The following is a 22,178-nucleotide window of genomic DNA, read 5'->3' on the forward strand; positions in this document are numbered from 1 at the left end:
TCAAACATTAGAGGCAGAATGAAATCTCCTGGGATTCTATTCTAAGGGAAATGGATTGGGTTCTTTTTTCTACATCTTTCAGGCACATTTTGTAACTTAGCACGATTTCCCAGTTTTTGTCACAGGTAAACAAGTAAATAGTACTAGGGTGATATTAGAACATACTAATGAATACATTTAATTAAAATTTATTGGCCGGCGCCGCGGCTCACTAGGCTAATCCTCTGCCTTGCGGTGCCGGCACACGGGGTTCTAGTCTCGGTCGGGGCACCGGATTCTGTCCCGGTTGCCTCTCTTCCAGGCCAGCTCTCTGCTGTGGCCAGGGAGTGCAGTGGAGGATGGCCCAAGTGCTTGGGCCCTGCACCCCATGGGAGACCAGGATAAGTACCTGGCTCCTGCCATCGGATCAGTGCGGTGCGCCGGCCGCAGCGGCCATTGGAGGGTGAACCAACGGCAAAAGGAAGACCCCTCTCTCTGTCTCTCTCTCTCACTGTCCACTCTGCCTGTCCAAAAAAAAAAAAAAAATTATTTGCGTGCTTTAATCACTTTGAGTTATTTATCATGCAGTTATTATCACTTTAATTTTTAAGAATATTTTGTATTTCAGTACAACTCTGTGGAATTTTGGGTCCTGTTAAAATTTTTGTTTAAATGTTATATAAATATCTAGAAATTTGAACTGGTATCACCATGATAATTTACAGTGATGTGAGGCATTGACTTCATGCACTTTAGGGACCAATTGGTGATTCCTGGGAACAGGATGGATCTTGGGCCAACAGTGGCTTCCCTCAGACTCTGTTGCTATTTTACCTTTTTCCTTTCATCTATTTTATTTATTTATATTTTTAAGATTTCTTTTATGTATTTGAAAGGCAGAGTTACAGAGAGAGAGGGAGAGAAAGAGAGATATATCTTCCATCTGCTGGTTCACTCAGGCCAGGCTGAAGCCAGGAGCTGGGAGCTTCATCCAGGTCTCCCATATGGGTTTAGGGGCCCATGTACTTGGGCCATCTTCTGCTTCTCTCTCAGGTGCATTAACAGGGAGCTGGCTTGGAAGTGGAGCAGCCAGGACTTGAACCAGTGCCCATATGGGATGCTGGCATTGCAGATGGCAGCTTAATCCGTTATGCCACAATGCCAGCCCTGCTCCCTTTGTTTAGGCCCACAGACCATTTGACACAAAAGGCACATTTAGGAAGGCTTATGTTGACTTCCCTGTGATACCACACTACCTGGAGAGCAGCCATTAGGGAGCAGATGGTGAGCTCAGCAATTATAAAGTAATTGAATATGACCTAATGTTTTCTCAGTGTTTTAGAATATACAAAGGGAATGGCCATGAATTATCTCCATTTGACCTGATGGTAATTGGACGAGGTTGGTTAAGGCCACAATTCCAAAGAAATGCAATACCATGTTTGATTATGAGGGTTGCCTTTGATTCTGCTGGAAATAAATTAGTCTAAATATAGAATATCCAACCTATTTCTTTTGAGGATCTTCGCATTTTTGAAGTCAAACTCGTCCGGTGCTATCTGGGACGAGGAACTATGGGTTTGAGTTGCTACCTCTATCTGACCCACGAGGAAACTGAAGAACCTCAAAGGAGCAGGCTCCATCCTATAGGGCTTCTTGGAAGAGAAGTGTTGCCACTGTTCAAGATGATTTATCTAATGAGAAAATTAGACACATAAACACATAATCAGATCTAAAGTATACAAAGAAAAATTTTATATAGCAATTGGAGAAATAGACAAACCAAATTTCTTGTTAGGTTAAACATTTGAAAATGACTATTATTCCTTAATTATTTTCCAGATTTAATGCAACTCAGATCAAAATCCACACCCCCATCATCAATGTCAACTTCATTAATCATGAAGGAAATGAAGATTATAAGTTTATTTAAAAAAATCAAATTGGGGTTTGGCACTGTGGTGTAGTAGACTAAGCCTCTGCCTGTAGTACTGGCATCCCATATGGGCATGTCCTGGCTGCACCCATGTGGGAAACCCAGAAGAAGCTCCTGGTTCCTGGCTTTGGATCAGCTCAGCTCTGACCACTGGGGACATTTGAGGAGTGAAACGGCAGATGGAAGACCTTACCTGTCAAATAAATAAATAAATAAAATCTTAAAAAAGGGGAAAGAAATGGACTCATGTCTTCACTACTAATAAAAATTGGCACAAGTTATCAGGAGGACAATATAGATAACTTCAGAAGTGTTCACACTATTTCAGAAGTGTTCAGAAATTTCACCTCTAGGAAATAATTATAGATATAAATAAAGACATATGTATTAGGATGCTTGCAGTGTTTATTGTTATGGAAATTTGAAAATAGCTTAAGTGTCCAACAAGAAGTAGATAATTTTTAAAAAAATTATGTAACTGGCAGCAGCGGCAGTACCGCCGTGGCGCCTGGAGCAGTGACCCGGAGGGAGCGCAGGGCGACGCCGGCTGCGAGGACCCGGTGACAGCGTGAGAGGGTACTAAATTTTAGAAAGGTTGCATCATGCGTGAATATAAACTAGTCGTTCTTGGTTCAGGAGGTGTTGGAAAGTCTGCTCTGACTGTACAGTTTGTTCAAGGAATTTTTGTTGAAAAATATGATCCTACGATAGAAGATTCTTACAGAAAGCAAGTTGAAGTAGATGCACAGCAATGTATGCTTGAAATCTTGGATACTGCAGGAACGGAACAATTTACAGCAATGAGGGATTTGTACATGAAAAATGGACAAGGATTTGCATTAGTTTATTCCATCACAGCACAGTCCACATTTAATGATTTACAAGATCTGAGAGAACAGATTCTTCGAGTTAAAGACACTGATGATGTTCCAATGATTCTGGTTGGTAATAAGTGTGACTTGGAAGATGAAAGAGTTGTAGGAAAGGAACAAGGTCAAAATCTAGCAAGACAATGGAACAACTGTGCATTCTTAGAATCTTCTGCAAAATCAAAAATAAATGTTAATGAGATCTTTTATGACCTAGTGCGGCAAATTAACAGAAAAACCCCAGTGCCTGGGAAGGCCCGCAAAAAGTCATCATGTCAGCTGCTTTAATATACTAAATGTGCTGTAGCTCTGAGCCAGGTCTGAAGAACTGTTGCCCAATTCAACAGTGCCAGCATTCCAACTTTGTTAAAACCTACCAACATCTTAAATGGACTTTCCTGTGGTGGTACCCTTTAAAAGGCGGATGAAAGCTACTCTATCAGTTTGCACATTCTAATCACTTTCCAGTATCACAAGAGAGATTTTTACTTATATAATAGCCCTAGAGTATGCAGCTGGTAAAACCAGAGGCTACATCCAGTATTACTTCTAAGAGACATTCTTCATCCACCAATGTTGTACATGTATGAAAATGGTGTACTGTATACTTTAACACGCCCCATACTTTGTATTGGAGAGTACAATAATGTAAATCCTAAAAGCACCACTATTTTAGCATAATAAAAGAAAGTCCAAAGAGCTCCTATATAGACTACTCCAGATAACTTCGCTTCTTTGATACTTGTAGCTTATTGTAATTTTTTTTAAGAAATTCAAGGTCATTATCATTGTATTGTACAAAATAAGCGCTTTGATTAACACAGCTATATAGTTTTTTTAATTTTTAAAAAACCTGTGGAGACAGTGATCTTGTCTTTAAAATATGATAGTCCTTTCAGTATAATGTCTTAGATTAAAGACGTTGCCTTTAATATCTGTTGGGAAGGAAATGTCCAGACTTTTCAAATCTCCTTATTATATGTTTCCTTTTTTGTTTACATAGGGAACAATGTTTATAGTTGTGTGTACAGTGGGGGTCTACAACAAGAAGTGTATATTTTCAAACAGTTTTTTAATGATTTAACAGTTTTTGTAAATCATTTTCAGGCTTCTGCAGCTGTAGATTCTCACTGTGAATCCCTTGCTTGCTCATGCATAAGTGTATTTGCAATACCAAATATACAGGTTTAGTACTTTTGCCTGTTAGTGATTGTTTCACATGTGTAACGTTTTGGTTGAGATGTTAAATGGTGGACGAGTACTGTGGATGTGAATGTGGGAAGTAATTTTAATCATGTGTAATTGGTCACAAGGCCTAATTTGCAGTAATTATTGCTGTTTTATTTAACAATGCCTTGTTGCTTTGTATGCATTAACGTTTGGGTGTAAAGATTGTGTGTCTATCCAACAGGGAGCCACAGTATTTAAATTGACCAACCTAATGTTACAACTACTTTGAGGTGGCCAAATGTAAACTAAAAGCCTTAATTAAAGTGGTGCAATTTTGTATAACTTAGCATCAGTAGTTCAATAAATTTGGATTGCCATGCAAAAAAAAAAAAATTATGTAACTGAATATTTGGTGATTAGAAATCTTGTTAATGGGGTGGGCATCGAGGTACAGTTGATTAAGCTACAATTTGGGATGCCTGCAGCTCAAATCAGAATACCTGGGATTGAGTCCTGCCTCTGCTTCTGAGTCACTTCCTGCTAATGTGTCCCGTGAGGCACCAGATGATGGCTCAATTAGTTGGGTTCTTGACTCCATGTGGGAGACCCAAATGGAGTTTCTGGCTCCTTCAGTCTATTCCAACCCCAGGTGTTGTAGCTATTTGGGGAGTAAACCAGTTGTATGGATTCTCTCTAAATCCTTCCCTCTATCTGTCACTGCCTTTTTTTTTTTTTTTTTTTAAGATTTATTTATCAGTTTGAAAGGCAGAGTTACAGAGAGAGAGGGGGAGAGACAGAAAAAGAGAGGGAGAGAGAGGCCTTCTGTCTGCTGGTTCATTCACCAAATGACTGCAACAGCCAGAGCTGGGTGGGTCTGAAGCCAGGAGCCAGGAGCTTCTTCTGGGTCTCCCATGCTGGTGCAGGGGCCCAAGCACTTGGGCCATCTTTCACTGCTTTTTCATTAGCAGGGACTTGAACCAGCGCCCATATTGGATATCAGTTCTGCAGGCTGCGGCTTTACCTGCTATGCCACAACGCTGGCCCCTGTCTCTGCCTTTCAAACACACAAATAAATAAATAAACATTAAAGTCTTGTTTTTAAATAATATTATATTTTATTATTATTTATAATATTTATTTATTTGGAAGGCAGAATTACAGAGAGAAGAAGAGACAGAAAGAGAGAGACTTTCCATCGGCTGGTTCACTCCCCACATGGCCACAATGGTCATGGCTGGGCCAGACCAAAGCTAGGCACTAGGAGCTTCATCAGGGTCTCCTACATGGGCAGAAGGGGTCCAACTACTTGGGCCATCCTCCACTTCTTCCAGGTCCATTAACAGGGAGCTGGATGGGAAGTGGAGCAGTGGGAACTGGAACCAGCACCTATATAGGATACTGGCATCAAAGGCAGTGATCATAGGCAGCTGCTTAACCTGCTATGCTACAATGCCAGCTCCATGGGCTCCTTGGGCTCCTGCACCCATGTGGGAGACCTGAAAGAAGCTCCTGGCTCCTGGTTTCAGATCAGCTCAGCTTTGGCCGTTGCAGTCATCTGGGGATTGAACCGGTGGAACAGAAGACCTCCTTCTGGTTCTACCTCTCTCTGTAACTGTGTCTTTCAAATAAATAAAATAATTAAACAAAAAAGAATGCATGTAGTTCCTAGTGCAGGCATTAATTGTGACTGAAGGAAATTCAGAAATAATTTTGGAAAAACAAATTTGCAGATTGAAAAGTCAATTTAGAACTTCACTGCCATCATGCATGAAGATTAACTCCAGAGATTAAAAATTGAGATTTAAACATTTCAGGCATTGCAAATAAATACACCAAGTGGATAAGAGACATCTGGAAATATGTAATGTTAGCACCAGGTCTCTTTCATCCACTCTCTTGGAGCCACATGTTCCTTGAATTGCCTGTAGGACAGGAGTGCTGGTCCTAAGGAGCATCGACCTGCACTTTCCCCGTCGACTGAGCAGTCCCAGGGAAACCTCTCTCCCATGTGAATCTGCTTTCCAGCTGGTTCCTTGGCTTTCAACATCTGTCTGTGTTCCTATCTGTCTGATGGTGGCTGCCCGCGGTTTTCTCTGGCTTGGCCAAATAGGACATCACATGTCTTCCTTTGTTCTCCCAAAGCAGCAATAAACACCAGGCTGTTGTGTGTGTTAGGACTTTCATTGGGTATCTGATGGTTGGAATGGTAGCATAGATAAGAAAACTTCTAAATTTTGCATTGGACATTAATGTTCTGAGAAATTTATTGAGCCTGCGGGTAGCAGTATGCCTTTTTGTAACCCCTGGGGTCAATTGCTTTTGTTCCCCAAATGCCTACTGAGGACCTTAGTTGTACCAGGTATTTTGTGCAACCCTGGAGATATGGTGGATGGCCACACACATAGTCATTGTTGAATAAGGGGATTCAGAAGTTTTTTGATAAGGAACCTATATAATCCTCCCAAAACAAAAGTCAATCAAATATAGCCTGTTGTCCTTCAGACTTTTCCTCTAGCCTCATCCCCTGGGTCTGAGTGAGGGAGAGAGCGAGCGAGCGAGCTGCAGGGAGCACCAAGAGAGAAGGTTTATGGCGGTCACTGACACACCCAGAGAAAAATCTGGCTTAGGTGCCCAGCGGAAGGGCAGTGAGGTGTTTCCCATCTTCATCACTGAACAAGGTGGATGGGTCCTCTGCCAGCGAGGTGCCCTGGAGGCCTGGGAGAAAGGGCAAACAGTGCCCTGAACATCAGCAACTTGCTCCAGACACCAGGCTCAGCATAGGAGCCATCAGGAATGCCAAATCAAAGGGGCGAGCAAGGCTGCAGCGGTGGCAGTGTTGAGAGGAATCAGGGGTGCTGGGAGTAGGTGTGAAATGGAAAAGTCTTGGTTGCCACACACACAGTACTTCCCCTGGGGCTTATAGACCTCAAGGAGATTGGAAATCTTTTATTTTTATTTTTTAAAGATTTATTTATTTGAGAGGCAGAGAGAGAGAGAGAGAGAGAGAGAGAGGTCTTCCCTCTGCTGTTTCACTTCCCAAGTGGCTAAATGGCTGGAGCTGGGCTGATCTGAAACCAGGAGCCAGGAGCTTCTTCCGGGTCTCCCACATGGGTGCAGGGGCCCAAGCACTTGGGCCATCTTCCACGACTTTCCCAGGCCATAGCAGAGAGCTGGACAGGAAGTGCAGCAGCCAGCACTGCACCCATATGGGATGTCAGCATTGCAGGCAATGACTTTGCCTGCGATTCCAGAGCACTGACCCTTGGAAATCTTTTTACAATGGAAGGAGCTGGAAACCAGAGAAATTTCAGTGCCATTGATGCCAACTCAGCATGACCCCCAAGCTTGTATACCCTAGGGAAGTATCTGTTATTTAAAAACAGTTAATGACATGAAGTTGATAGTTGTACATGGTTATATGTGAGACTATGCTCAATGTTAGAAAACACATACCTATTTAGGGGCAGAGGCCATGGTACCTGTAACTTCCCCTCAAAGAGTTCAGAAAGTGTGAGTATGAAAATTTGTGCGTGTATACAAGTATATAGAGAGCATCAATAATAAAGTAAATGGCTTAAAATATTTACAACAATAAATAGATAAAGGGTATATGTGTGTTTTGGCACTATTTTATTTTTGCAGCAATTTGTAAATTTTAAATTATTTCTGAAAAAAAGCTAAAACAATGAAATTATAGTGTGACATATGTGACCATTAGTGTTCGGGCAGTGTACAGCCATAGGACAAAGGACGAAGCCATCACCTTGGCTGGGGTGGAGGTGTCAGAGAAGGGCTCACAGAGGGGTGTGAGGAGAGACTGGAAGGTGATTTGTTGACAGAGAGGTGTACAGGGTGCAGGAGCATCTGATCGGGATGGGATGGGTAGGAGGCAGGGAGGTTCTGCAGGGTCTGATGGATCCTCAGTCTGATGACACTGTGAGGTGTGCGCTGATGAAGCAGGTGCCCCTCCTCACATGGGTGAACAAGAGCCCAGCACCCTGTTCCCTCCAGCAGTGCCAAGGCCCGCCTCATTCCCAGGGCCCAGGCTCAGGTACCCTCAAAGGGAGGGGCTCAGAGGGAGGGGAGGGCTGGGCTGGGCGGGCCTTACTGGTTTGGCTTTTCCCATAAAAGGCTCAGCCCTTCACTCCACATCAGGACCTTCTGTGGAGGGAGCTCTGAGTCTCCACCCAGCAGGGAACTAACGGCTTCTGGCACCTGTAAGGAAGGAAGGAGGGAGCTGTCTGTGCTGGTGAGAAGGTGTTTTTGAATTTGAGATAAGACCTGTGTGTATGTGGAACAATGACGCCAGCCCAGGTCTCAGTCTCAGTCCCAGGGATTCAGAGTTCAGGAAAAAGGGTCATACCCCTGGGATATTTGTAGGGCTGGGTAGGGGTGAGGGCTATTCCAGGAGGTTCCAGAATGCTCAGAAGCCCATCCCTTACCTTTGGAGGGTTCCTGACTCTGAAAGGTCAGGGAGTAAGAATGGAGGAAGACAAGGGATGGCCCAGGCAATGACCTTGTGCATCTTGTTTCCCCTTAGAGAACAATGACCAGACTCTGCCTCCTGCTGTTCCTCTCTGTGGCCACCAAAGAATGCAGTGCAGGTAAATCACTCTGGGGTATAGAGGGCAGTGGGGGACACAGAGCTGGGCTGAGTTCTGAAGTCCAGGGCAAGAAGGGAAGTCGTGGAGATGACCAGAACCCACAGTTGGAGGCCAACTTGCAGAGTAGACTCAGTGCCGATTTCTGTCCTGTCCTGGGGTCTGGGAGCAGTTTGGACAGTAGCTATGGCAGGTTCTGAGGCCCTGTTCCTGTGCCTTTGAGGCTGCAAGGGGGCTCCAGGGTGAGTGAGGACTGCATCCTCTCCCAGGGTCTGAAGTGGGAGCTGGGCGGTCAGTGTCCACCACATCCAGTCTTTCTCTACTCAGCATTCTTACTATTCCACTTCTCATAATGGGCATCCAGTGGTGTTTTCCATTCTTCCTGGGTTCTGTTATTTATTTCAATTCATCAATTAACAAGCACATTTGCAGTCATCTCACTTGATCTCCATGAGTAAGAACTTAGGAATGACGTCTTAAAGCTGAAGAAAAGGAGGATCAGTGATATTAAGGGTCTACCCCAGAAACCTCTGCAATCAGAGCTGGTCTGGCATTTTTCTTTTTAAAGATTTATTTATTTTACTTGAAAGTCACAGTTACACAGAGAGAGGAGATTTAGAGAGAGGGGGGGAGAGAGAGGTCTTCTATCCACTGCTTCACTCCCCAATTGGCTGCAAGGGCCAGAGCTGTGCTGATCTGAAGCCAGGAGCCAGGAGCTTCCTCCAGGTCTCCCACAGAGGTGCAGGGGCCCAAGGACTTGAGCCACCCTCAAGCAGCCGGGTCTTGAACTGGCACCCATATGGGATGCTGGCACTGCAGGCGGTGGCTTTACCTGCTACGCCACAGCACTGGCCCTTGTCTGGGGTTTTAACCTGAGTTCTCCCATCCAAGTACTAACCCAGCTCAACCCTACTTAGCTTCCAAGATCAGATGAGATCAAGCACGTTCAGGGTGGTATGACCGTAGACTTTAACTTGGGGGTCTTTCTTTCAAAATGCACTCCTCTTCCCACCCCACTCCCCCTCACTCTGCCAGGCTTCCAGGATGATTTGCAGCCTTTTAGACTAATATACTAGGCTCTTCATCTGCTGCCTTCTGGTCATTTCTTGCCTTTAGCTTTTACTCTTCCCCATATCAGCTGTGTTCCAGCTGTAGTAAGTGACCGACCTGTGGGATTCAGCAGACTGGACTGTACTCCATTGTCTCTTCAGCTCATCTTGCATGCTTTCTCCTCACAACCACCCCCCCCCCCCCCCGGAGTGTTCTCTCTCCCTCCTGTCTCATGTCCAACTCCTATTCATACGATCACAATCAACCTGCTCTAAATTACCTCTGGTTCCTTCCCCATCAGGTTCACATCCCTGCCCCTATAGGTGGGACTCTCTATCCATTCTCGGCTGTGTTCCTCTCTATGACTCTTCCCCATGTGATCTCTCGAAAGAGTGCATCACAGCGTCTTTGAATGCCCAGTGTTTAGGAAGCTCCCATTGCTGGGATATAATTGAAATTAGTTGAGGGGTAGTTTCTGTGTGTTCAGCTTGTATTAGTTGTGAGATTAGATGGTATTAGTGAAGAGAACCCTTGACCTCTTGGGACTTCAGAACATGGTGATGAACTAACGCAGTGGGCAGGGACTGAGAACTAATGGCCAGGAAAGCTAACTTCCATGGTGCCAGACATTAATGAGAATTATTCTCACATCCTCCAGCTGTGAACCATTCTCTTGAGATGTTCTGGCAGGACAAACTCTGTGCATCTTCCTTTTCTTCCCTGCCTAGAAGCTGCAAGGAAATCAAACAAAGTTGCCAGAGAGCAGATGGTAAGTAATGAACCAGTCTAGCATTGTCTCCTGGAAGCCTGGTAACAGCTGGAAACCAGGGGGAATGTTCTGTCTGGCTCCAGCTCTGCCCAAGGAGCTCTCCAGGGGGAATTTTGAGGTTTTGCATCTTGCTCCAGTCACACCATCTTCTGAACACAGGGAGAATGCAGTGATCCTGGTGACGCTCATGCTGGCGGCGAGAACTGTGGAGAGTCTATGATTTCCCCCTACTTGTAAGCTTGTGGCTTAGCCTGCCACTGTCTCATGATGCTGGTAGAAAATGTGGGACTCTTGAGCCAGAGACTTCAGCAGCAGTAGCAGCAGGAGCGAGAGTACCAGCATTTTCTTGTGCTGGCCCGATGATGCCAACACATGCAGTGGGTTTGTCAAGCAGGTTGACAAAAACGCGTGTTAAGAAACAACAAGTCTGTTTTAGCATTAGTTTACTACTCACATGGACAGAAACATGAAGATCAGCATGATCTCCTATTCCTTGTTCCACCGGACGGAGCAGGAATGGAAGAGTCCAGCTGATCAGGCAGCATGGGTAGTAGGGTGCTCTGTGGATGAGGAGCTAGCCTAGGCTGCAGCTAAGCAGTCCCCTAAGGGGTGGGGGTTGGGCAAGGCAAGAAATCTCATTCCTCATCAGAACCTGGGAGGTGATGAGAAACGTCATGATGACAGCCTTGGGAGAGTGTCTGTGAAAGATGGTGGTGGGGGTGGGGAGGAGGTGAGAAATGACCTTGGAACAGCTCCTCCCAAGTTTGCCGTGTTTCCTTGCTTCAGGAGAATCACAGGCTTTCTGCTGAGGCTTCTGATAGTTGCGTAGCTCATGTGGAAATGGGAAAGGTCACCAGGGTGCCACAGCGGGGCTAGCCTTCTGTAGGGTTATGGACAGGAGAGGAACTCTGAGCTTAGAGAACTAAATCGTATATGGTTGGCCTGGGAAAGCAGTAAAAGAGGGCCCAAGTCCTTGGGCCCCTGCGTCCACGTGGGAGACTCGGAAGAAGTTCCTGGCTCCTGGCTTTGGATTGGCGCAGCTCTGGCTGTTGTGGCCATCTGGGGAGTGAACCATCAGACAGAACACCTCTCTCTCTCTCTGCCTCTCCTCTCTCTGTGTAACTCTGACTTTCAAATAAATAAATCTTAAAAAAAAATCTTATTTGGTGGGCAGGGACCAATCACTTCTGAGACGCACAGAGGCCATCTTCTGGTGTAGATGCCGTTGTGGCTGCTCATATCTGGCCTCTCCTGGCCAAAAAGAGCACTGTGCAGAAGGAGAGACTCTCTCTCTCTCTCAAGACTACTTGCTTTCTACACACTGAAGATCGTGTGGAATGAAGACAGACAGTACCTCTGCTTATAGGTGTGCACAGCCGTGTCACCCACAGAGAATTGTCTCATATTTTTCCGACGATTTATTTATTTACTTGAGAGGCACAATTATAGACAGAGAGAGGAAAAGACAGAGAGAGAGAGAGAGAAAGAGAGAGAGAGAGACAGTTCTTCCATCTACTGGTTCACTCCCCAAATGGCCACAATGGCCAGAGCCGGTCTGATCTGAAGCCAGGAGCCAGGAGCTTTTTCTGGGTCTCCCACGTGGGTGCAGGAGCCCAAGAATTTGGGCCATCTTTCACTGTTTTACCAGGCTGTTAACAGAGAGCTGGATTGAAACTGGAATATCTAGGACTTGAACAGGCGCCCAATATGGGATGCCCGCACCGCAGGCAGAAACTTAAACTACTACTCCACAGCGCCAGCCCGAGAATTATCTTCTTTTTTTTTTTTTTTAACTTTTATTTAATGAATATAAATTTCCAAAGTACGGCTTATGGATTACAATGGCTTCCCCCCCCCCCATACTGTCCCTCCCACCCGCAAACCTCTCCTTTCCCACTCCCTCTCCCCTTCCATTCACATCAAGAGAGAATTATCTTCTAACAAGTGATTTTGTGTGGGAGTCTTCAGAGTACACTGTGGACTTCCCAGGGCTGTTCTGGGAATGGGGCTGAGCTGTACCATGAGCTTGCAGACAGAAAGTTCTGTCTGGTACTCTCTACAGATGGCCTGTATTTCCTCCGCACTGAGAATGGGGTCATCTACCAGACCTTCTGTGACATGACCTCAGGGGGTGGTGGCTGGACCCTGGTGGCCAGTGTGCACGAGAACTACATGGCTGGAAAGTGCACGTCGGGTGATCGCTGGTCCAGTCAGCAGGGCAACAGAGCAGACTACCCCGAGGGGGACGGCAACTGGGCCAATTACAACACATTTGGGTCTGCGGAGGCAGCCACAAGTGATGACTACAAGGTTGGTACCATGCCTCTTTCCCACCTTGGGCAAGGTGAGGAGTTGAGTTTGCAGGGCCACATGCAGGCAGGAGGGAGGGTTCTCGGGTAGGGACATGGAGTAGGGTTGGAGAAGAAGGCTTAGATGTCTTGACCACATCTTCCCCCTACAAGAAAGACCATGATGGACTGGAGTAGTGGTGGGGAGTCATTGTTTGCTGAACGTGGGGTTGTCTGAGGCTGCTGTCCATGTCCCACCTGAGCCCCGAGCCACCAGCTCAACCAGGGCTGCCCATGGGGGTCTTCTGCCAGATGGGACCTCCTGGGCTGGTTGTCTCAGTATGTGCTGCCCCCCAGAACCCCGGCTACTACGACATCCAGGCCCAGGACCTGGAAATCTGGCACGTGCCCAACAAGACGCCCCTGCAGCACTGGAGGAAGAGGTCCCTGCTGAGGTACCGCACCAACACTGGCTTCTTCCAGAACTTGGGACACAATCTGTTTGGCCTCTACCAGGTACACAGGGCTACTGGATGTGGGCACTTTTCCTGGTTCACTGTTTGCATTGACTGTGTTAGGAGGGCAGGCGATGATCGGGAGAACCCACACCTGGCAAATAGAGACATGGGAAGAGCAGCATGACCACAACAGCCAGGGTTGGGGCAGACCGAAACCAAGAACTTGGAACTCCATCTGGGTCTCCCATGTGGGTGGCAGAACCCAAGTACTTGGGTCATCTTTGACTGCTTTCCCAGGCACATTAAAAGGGATCAGGGAGCTGGACTGGGAGTGGAGAAACCAGGACTTGAACTGGTACTCATATGAGATGCTGGCCTCTCAGATGGTGGTTTAATCCACTGTGCCACAATGCTGGGTCCAGTTGTGGGTACTTTCTTTGGTGAATAGAGATTCACATGTTTGGGGTGGAGCAGATCTGCTCTGTGGTTCTGACATCACTCCTGAGAACCTGTGCTTGGTTGTTTCTCTTACTTCTAGTTCACTGTGAACCCATGTCCTGCCTCTCTCCCAGAAGGTCTGAGCCAGGCAAAGGCAGATGGAGAGGGACAAGGGACTTGGGACCACTGGGGAGAAAGGAATCACTGTTACTGAGACTGGTGTCTGCATAATGAGCAAACTAAAAGGAATTTCTGTCTCCATGGTTTGCCAGCCTGTCTAGTCTCCTCACATAACCTCTCTTCCCGGCCCCTGCAGAAATACCCAGTGAAATACGGATCAGGGAAGTGTTGGACTAACAACGGCCCGGCGATTCCTGTGCTCTATGACTTTGGCAATGCCCAGAAAACTGCATCTTATTACTCACCTGACAGCCAGTGTGAGTCCCATCATTGGCCTCCTGCATACCTTTGGGGAAATTGCTAACAACTATTCATAATCGCTGGTATTTACTAAGCATTTACAGCATGCCAGTCTGTTTTCTTGACAGGGCTCTTGACATAACCTGAGTCCTTTACTCATCATGAGAAAATGATGAATTCAGGATTCCTGTTATTTCCATTTTAGAGGACACAAGCCCAGGTTTCTCACCCACTTACCCTGACTTCTTACAATAGTTAAGGAAAGGCTCAGTCAGGCTCATGTTCTCAGGAAGAACAGCTAGCAAAGTGGTGGGAAAGATTCATTTTTGTTGTGAAGGATAACTATTAATCATCTTTTTTAAAAAAAGAATTTATTTATTTATTTGAGAGGTAGAGTTACAGACCGAGGGAGAGAGAGGTCTTCTATTTTCTGGTTAACTCCCCAAACAGCTGCAACAGCTGGAGCTGGGCTGATCTGAAGCCAGGAGTCAGGAGCTTCTTCCAGGTCTCCTGCACGGCTGCAGGGGTCCAAGGACTTGGGCCGCCTTCTACTGCTTTCCCAGGCCACAGCAGAGAGCTGGATCAGAAGAGGAGCAGCCAGGACATGAATTGGTGGCCATATGGGATGTCAGTGCTGCAGGCAGTCTTAGCCCACTATGCCACAGTGCCAGCCCCTGTTAATTATCTTAAACAGATATTTTTCAGTATAATAAAATGGCAGGAGTAAGTCTTATATGGCAAAGTCAAAGCCATTACTGTTGGCATTTTCTGTGTGGAGGGGGGGCAGGCAATGATTGGGAGAACCCACACCTGGCAAATAGAGCCATGGGAAGAGCAGCAGGGGCCACATCTGCTCACTGCTGCTCCTCCCAGATCTTTGGAGGTTTTCTTAGTGGTCTTTCTGTTGAGTCTAATTTCTCTTCCAAGTCCTAGGCAGAGGAACATCCTTTTGTAAACCCTGGTGTTATCTGTCTCCTCCCAGATAGACAGAAGTTCTCACCAGGACAAATTCAGGCTAGGGATGCACAAGCCACGGGCAACAAATAGAGGCAGTGGGCTACACCCCCAATGGCATGGGGTATGGCTATAGCCTGGGCTCTGGGCTTAGAGTCTCCCCGGGCAGGTCAGAGAGAAGCTATTTGCAGCCCTCTGTTTGAATACTTGACTTTACTTTCTTCTTTTTCAGTGGAATTTGTTGCCGGATTTGTCCAGTTCAGGGTGTTTAACAATGAGAGAGCAGCCAACGCACTGTGTGCTGGGATAAGAGTTACTGGCTGTAACACTGAGCATGTGAGTATTTTAGGAGTTCAGTGCCCTGTGGGTGTGTGTCTCTGTGTGAGTGTGTCTATGTGTGTATATATGTGTATGTGTATGTGTATGTGATTATATGTATATATGTGCCTGTGTATGCCCGGACATGTGTCTGTGTATCTGTGAATGCCTGTGTGAGTTTGTGTGTGTGTCTGTGCTTGAGTGGCTCCATCAGTGTGTGTCTCTGTGGATGCTCACTTGCTCTCACTCTATTGACTGTTGATGATGTCACAGGAACATAATTCATTTTGTTAGAATCTTGCTTATCAATATATCTTATTTACTCATGTATTTATTTAAAGATTATTTATTTGAAAAGCAGAGTTATATAGAGAGAAGGAGAGCGATACCATCCATCCATTGGTTCACTCTCCAACTAGCTACAATGGCCACAATGGCTGGGGCTGGGCAAGGCCAAAGCCAGGAGGCAGGAGCCAGGAGCCAGGAGCCAGGAACTCCATCAAGATCTTCCATGTGAGTGGCACTGGTTTAGGTACTTGGATCATCTTTTACTCCTTTCCCAGACATATTAGCTGGGAGCTGGATTGGAAGTGGAGCAGCTGGGACTCAAACCTGCATTCATATGCGATGAAGGTGTCACAGGCAATGGATTAACCCACTGTACCACAATGTTGGCCCTCTGCATTTTTTTTAAAAGAATGATTTATTGGAAGGTAGAGTGACAGGGAGAGAGGAAGAGACAGAGAGAAAGAGACATCGTCTGGGGCTGGTGCTATGTTGTAGTGGGTAAAACCACTGATCCAGCTCCCTGCTATGGTCTGGGAAAGCAGCAGAAGATGGCTCAAGTGCTTAGGCCCCTGCACCCGTGTGGAGATCTATAAGAAGCTCCTGGCTCTTGGTTTTGGATCAGTCTGGCTCTGGTTGTTGTCGTCATTTGGCGAGTGAACCAAATGCCTCTCTCTAACTCTGCCTTTCAAATAAAGGAATAAATCTTTTTTAAAAAAGAGATGTCTTCTATCCACTGGTTCATTCCCCAAATGGCCACAGTAGCCAGGTCTGGGCCAGTCTGAAGCCAAGAGCCAGGAACTCTGTCCTGATCTCCCACATGTGTGGCAGGGGCCCAGGTACTTGGGTCATTTAATTTTGCATTCCCAGGTGCATTAGCAGGAAGCTGGATAGGAAGCCGAGTAATGAGAATTCAAGTCAGCACCCTGATATAGGATGCTGGCACCACAAGTAGTAGCTTTAACCCACTGTGCAGCAGCACTTGCCCTTATCAATATATTTAAATTTTTTTTAATTTAAGGCATACAAACTTCATGGATTTCATAAATGCAAATTTAGGAATATAGTGATTCTTCCCACTCTGTGCTCTTCCTGCTCTCCCACCCTTCTTCCTCCTCCCTCTCCTATTCCCATTCTATATTTTACTATGATCTAATTTCAATGAACTTTATACACATAGGATTAACCCTACACTAAGTAAAGAGTTCAACAAATAGTTTAAAAAAAAATGTTGCACAAGTCTAAACAAGGGCTGTTCAAAGTCACATCTCAAAGTGTCAGTTTCACTTCTATAGATTACCTTTTAGATACTCCATTAGTTACCACAGATCAGGGAGAACATATTGTATTTGTCTTTTTGGGATTGACTTATTTCTCTAAGTATAATGTTTTCCAGTTTCATCCATTTTGTTGTAAATGACAGGATTTAATTTTTATTTTTGCTGCTGTGTAGTATCCCATGGTGTATGTATCCCATAATTTCTTTACCCAGTCTTCACTTGATGGACATCTGGGTTGATTCCATATCTATAGCTATTGTGAATTGAGCTGCAATAAACATGGGGGTACAGATAACTCTTTCAAAGGCTGATTTCATTTCCTTTGTAAATATATTTCATAATATTTATTTATTTGAAAGGCAGAGTAACAAAGAAAGAGGAAGAGTCAGAGAAAGAGAGAGAGAGAGTGAGCGAGCAAGCAAGTGAGCTTGATTTTTCATTTGCTGGCTCACTCCACAAATGCTTGCAATAGCTGGGGCTGTATCGAGCTGAAGCCAGGTACCAGAAACTCCATCTGAGTCTCCCATGTGGGTGGCAGGAACCCATCATGGAGTCCAGTGGAGAAAAGAGCTTCATGGGAGGGAGTGGTGGACGATTCTGGGGGAGTGGGCCACTAAGAGCCCGCTGGTGTCAGCAGCCAATCCGAGCCCTCCCTGTGTCCCTTCTTTGTGTTCCCAGCACTGCATCGGTGGAGGAGGATTCTTCCCGGAGAGCAATCCCAAGCAGTGTGGGGATTTCTCCTCCTTTGACTGGAGTGGATACGGAACTCATCAGGGTTCTAGCAGCAGCCGGGAGATCACCGAGGCAGCTGTGCTGTTGTTCTACAGATGAGAGCTCTGTGGTGTGGGACCAGGAAGCCATCTCCAAACCCCAGACCGTCAGAGACAGGGGATCTGGAATGGAATAAGGAGAGAATAAATGACATCAATTTGTGGCTATCTGCTTCTTTGAGTTCTTTGTGTAAGTCGGCTAATAACTTGAGAGATATGTGAAAGAACACACGCTGTTCTGGTGAATTCCAGCACAGACATCCTGGGTTTGGAATTTCAAGTCCCAGTGATGCCAGAACAGGAGCATGCCCTGTTTCTAGGAGACCCTGAATTAGATTTGGGAGCAGGTGAAAACATTTCATCTTAGTTCTTCCTAACACATCCTTGTTGGCTAATTAAACTCTTAAACATCTTAAGGAAGAAAAGGAAAATACTTAGATTCAGTGGGGAAATGGGAAGCACAGGGCAAAGCACCCTCTGCGTTTATTCCTCCAGTTTTAGCAGCCTGCAGTCTCCCCGGGGGTGGATGTGGTTGGCTTCATCTGGAGCCCCATCTTAATTTGCTTACTCAGCAAGAGAGCGAGGGTTTCAATCAGGTGTAAATGCTGCATCGGTGCTAATCAGATGCTGACCACAGCTGCACTGACTTGGGAATACAACTCAGATGCAAGTTACACTGTTTTGCTCAAAACACAAATCTGATCATAACGTTCTCCAAGCCCCATCAGTACAATTTTCTCCACTGCACCCCAGGGACAAGAGCACTGGATCTCAAATGAGATAGGCAGTGTGAGAGGGAGAGGTGAGTTTGTCTCTCAGGTAGGGTTCCCAGAGTAAGGAAGTAAAGTTGTAGAAGGCCAACGTCCAGCTGAGTTGCAAACAAACAATGAACTGTGGTTTTGGCATATATGTGTTTCATGCAATATTTTCTCTGGTAACTCTGCTTACTTTAGGGAACATTTGGCATTGTCTGATGACATTGTCACCAATGTAGTATGTATGTCTTGTCCTGGCAGGAATGTTATTGGCTAGCAGTGAAGAGAGGTCAGAAGAGCTGAGAAACACCTGACACTGCACAGGGCATCCCCTCCCCACGACTGAGAATGATGTGATCTGAAATGTCAATAGCTGAGTGCTGAGAAAGCATAGCGAGCATTGTTTCAATTCTGTAGAATGGAATCAATTGACACTGTCAAAGGTCATCTGGTATCTACCCTGTAAGCCAGCCCTCTTGTCCACAAACAACTGAACCCTGGACTGCAGGTCCAGCAAAATCAAAGGCCCAGCACAACCAAGGTTGATAGAGGCCCTCTTTACAAGATCGTGTTCCACTTTTCTTTCTTGTGTTTGGTGAGAACAGAGGATCAAATGTCTATGGCACACCTTGAGTACTTTGGTCTCCAGTTGCCACCCAGGTCTGTTCCCAGAGTGTTCCTGGAGTTCCATCTTTCAGCAAAAGTCAGATTATAGTCACATTATTTGTATTTGGTCCCAAGGCCTCACTGACTTTGCTGGTTATTTACTGGTCACTGAACCAGATGCTGAGAATTCCATGCAACTGCATGGCTTTATTGCCACATCACCAAGCCTAAACAGACTTCCTGTTGAAAATACCTCTGACAGCTTATCGAGGTCAGCCAATGCTGGAGGAAGGCTCACTGGTTGTGCATAACTGGCTACTGGAAGAAATGATCCGGTGGTCCCCTTGATGGGGGAAACTAGGTAGGAAGATTAGGCAGAAGTAATCTGGAGTCACAGTTTCTGCCAACCCTCCCCTGTCACCACTTTCCCATGATGCACTGCATCTCATCCTGGACCAGGAAGGAGGATAGACCATGATGGTCATGTGGATGTTCAGGTCCACATGGAGCTAAGATGAAACTCCCAGAAAACCTCATCTACAATAAGCTGCACCCAAGCTCCACTCCATGTATATATTCAGTTAGGCACCACCCCCACCTCATAAAAGGGATTGATACACGTTTGCTTTGTAGCTTCTGGATCTTCTTTCTGGCTCCTTTTCTGGCTACCTCCCCACTCTGCCCTCATAGGCCACTCCCACAAAAGGTATCTCTTGGTGTGGGGTGGCTCAGACTCTTGGGTGAATGTGTATTCTCTCCGTCTCTTTTAAATAAATCCTGCTCTCACTTGTGTACCAGATTTGAATTCTTATCTCTCTGGGGGCAACAATTTGGAATAAAATTAGGATACTTATTCTCACAATACTCAGAGGGCTCCTCATTGCTGATAACTTTCTTTTCACTTGGGGTTGGACTGCAGCTTGTTAGCTGGAGGGGGAAAGGAGGAACCCATCTGCTGACTGGGTTTTGGGTTTCCCAGTTGAGGTGGGCTGAAGATGGCAGTGTTGGAAAGAGAAACCAAGGTTTCTGATACCATCTTTCTTTTTTTTTTAATTTATTTAATGAGCATAAATTTCCAAAGTACAGCTTATGGACCACAATCCCCTCCCCCCCCTGTGTCTTCCCTCCCATCCACAACGCTCCCCTCTCCCACTCCCTCTCCCCTTCCCCTTCACATCACAATTAATTTTCAATTATCTTTATATACAGAAGATCAATTTAGCATATGTTAAGTAAAGATTACCACATTTTGCTCCCACACAGAAACATAAAGTGTAAAATACTATTTGAGTACTAGTTATAGCATTAATTAAACACCTAAGAGTAATTGTGTATTAATTACAGAGCTCAACCAATAGTTTTAAGTAGAATATAAAATGCATCTTTTGCATTGTTGTGGCTTCCCCCCAACCTCCCTCCCTCCCGTGGCCTTCCCCTCACCCACTTCCTCTCCCCTCTCCCCCCTTCATCACGTTTCATTTTCGGTTACCTTCATATACCGAAGATCAATTTAGTATATTCTAAGCAGGGATTTCAACAGGTTGCACTCACACAACCGAACCAGGTATAGGGTATTGTTCGACTAGTAGTGTTGTTTTTGAGTTTCATAGATAAACATATTAAGGACAGAGATCCTGCTAGGGGAGCATGAACCCAGTGATTCCCGTTGTTGATTTAACAATTGGCACTCTTATTTATGACGTCAGCAATCACCCGAGACTCTTGCTATGAGCTGTCTAGGCTATGGAAGCCCCTTGAGTTCACCAACTCTGAATTTGTTTAGTCAAGGCCATATCACAGTGGAGGTTCCTTCCTCCCTTCAGAGAAAGGCGCCTCTCTCCTTGATGGCCTGATCCTTCTGCTGGAGTGTTGTTCACCAGGATCCTTCATTTAGATTGTTTTTTTGCCACCGTGTCATGGCTTTCCATGCCTGCGAGACTCTCATGGACCTTTTAGTCAGATCCGAATGTCCCAAGGGTTGATTCTGAGGCAGGAGTGCTGTTTTGGGCATTTGCCATTCTATGAGTCTGCTGTGTGACCTGCTTCCCCCACAGGATCATTCTCAACCCTTTTGATTCTATCTTTCATTATTTGCTTACACTGGTCTTATTTGTGTAATCTCTTCGACACTTACCCTATCTTTTGGATCAGTTGTGTATTTATATTTGTCTCTTTACCAAGTGTGCTGGCATTGGTACCTGCCTCCTTGGTAAGATTGAGTTGAAATCCCCTGGCACATTTCCAGTTCCACCATTGGAGGTAGGTCTGATTGAGTATGTGCCGTCCTATATATCTCCTCCCTCTCTTATTCCCACTCCCATGTTCCACAGAGATCAATTTCCTATTAATTTTTAAACGCTTAAGAATGGTTGTGCATTGATTGCAGAGTTCAACCAGTGGTCTTGTGTAGAGCATACCGAGCAACAACAACAACAACAAAAATACTAAAGGAACAAAATAGTAAGTTTTTCCTCAACAGTCTAGACAAGGGCTGCTCATGTCATTGTCTCTCATAGTGTCCATTTCACTTCAATGGGTATCATTTTAGGTGCTCGTTTAGTTGCCATCAATCAGGGAGAACATGTGATATTTATCCCTTTTGGACTGGCTTATTTCACTCAGCATGATGTTTTCCAGCTTCCTCCATTTTGTTGTGAATGCCCGGATTTCGTTGTTTTTTACTGCTGTATAGTGTTCCATAGAGTACATATCCCATAGTTTCTTTATCCAGTCATCCGTTGATGGACATTTAGGTTGATTCCATGTCTTAGCTATTGTGAATTGAGCTGCAACAAATATTGAGGTGCAAATGGCTTTTTTCACCCCTTTAGTTCCATTTGGGTATATTCCAAGGAGTGGGATGGCTGGGTCCTGTGGTAGTGCTATGTTCAGGTTTCTGAGGACTCTCCAGACTGTCTTCCATAGTGGCTTTACCAGTTTGCATTCCCACCACCAGTGGGTTAGTGTCCCTTTTTCCCCACATCCTCACCAGCATCTGTTGTTGGTTGATTTCTGTATGTAAGCCAATCTAACCGGAGTGAGGTGGTATCTCATTGTGGTTTTGATCTGCATTTCCCTGATGGCTAGGGATCCTGAGCATTTTTTCATGTGTCTGTTGGCCATTTGGATTTCCTCTTTTGAAAAATGCCTGTTAAGGTCCTTAGCCCATTTTTTTATTGGGTTGTTTGTTTTGATTCTGTGGTGTTTTTTGATCATTGTGTAGATTCTAGTT

The 22,178-nt window shown here is 45.5% G+C and overlaps 2 protein-coding genes across 2 annotated transcripts; both read left to right on the plus strand.

Annotated features, from left to right (window-relative positions):
• Window positions 1-2,400: 2,400 nt before the first annotated feature.
• LOC100348218 (ras-related protein Rap-1b) lies at window positions 2,401-4,347 on the plus strand. The gene has a single exon (XM_070077464.1). The coding sequence runs from the start codon at window positions 2,518-2,520 to the stop codon at window positions 3,070-3,072; it is 555 nt and encodes a 184-aa protein (XP_069933565.1). The 5' UTR covers window positions 2,401-2,517; the 3' UTR covers window positions 3,073-4,347.
• A 4,151-nt stretch (window positions 4,348-8,498) lies between these two features.
• Window positions 8,499-17,743, plus strand: LOC100340925 (intelectin-2). The gene is made up of 7 exons (XM_070077465.1): window positions 8,499-8,558; window positions 10,264-10,374; window positions 12,437-12,684; window positions 13,020-13,178; window positions 13,875-13,995; window positions 15,165-15,268; window positions 17,494-17,743. Exons 1-7 carry the CDS (start codon window positions 8,501-8,503, stop codon window positions 17,644-17,646), a joined length of 954 nt encoding a protein of 317 aa, XP_069933566.1. The 5' UTR covers window positions 8,499-8,500; the 3' UTR covers window positions 17,647-17,743.
• Window positions 17,744-22,178: the final 4,435 nt, after the last annotated feature.

The sequence above is a fragment of the Oryctolagus cuniculus genome, chromosome 7 (assembly GCF_964237555.1).
Source record: "Oryctolagus cuniculus chromosome 7, mOryCun1.1, whole genome shotgun sequence".
Classification (NCBI taxonomy): Eukaryota; Metazoa; Chordata; class Mammalia; order Lagomorpha; family Leporidae; genus Oryctolagus; species Oryctolagus cuniculus.

Bases quoted from the DNA above. Each gene is read 5' to 3' on its own strand.
- LOC100348218 (XM_070077464.1), top strand. From the start codon at position 2,518: ATGCGTGAATATAAACTAGTCGTTCTTGGTTCAGGAGGTGTTGGAAAG.
- LOC100340925 (XM_070077465.1), top strand. From the start codon at position 8,501: ATGACCAGACTCTGCCTCCTGCTGTTCCTCTCTGTGGCCACCAAAGAA. The intron at 10,375-12,436 runs GTAAGTAATGAA...TACTCTCTACAG, and splicing joins AAGTTGCCAGAGAGCAGATG to ATGGCCTGTATTTCCTCCGC. The intron at 13,179-13,874 runs GTACACAGGGCT...CGGCCCCTGCAG, and splicing joins ATCTGTTTGGCCTCTACCAG to AAATACCCAGTGAAATACGG.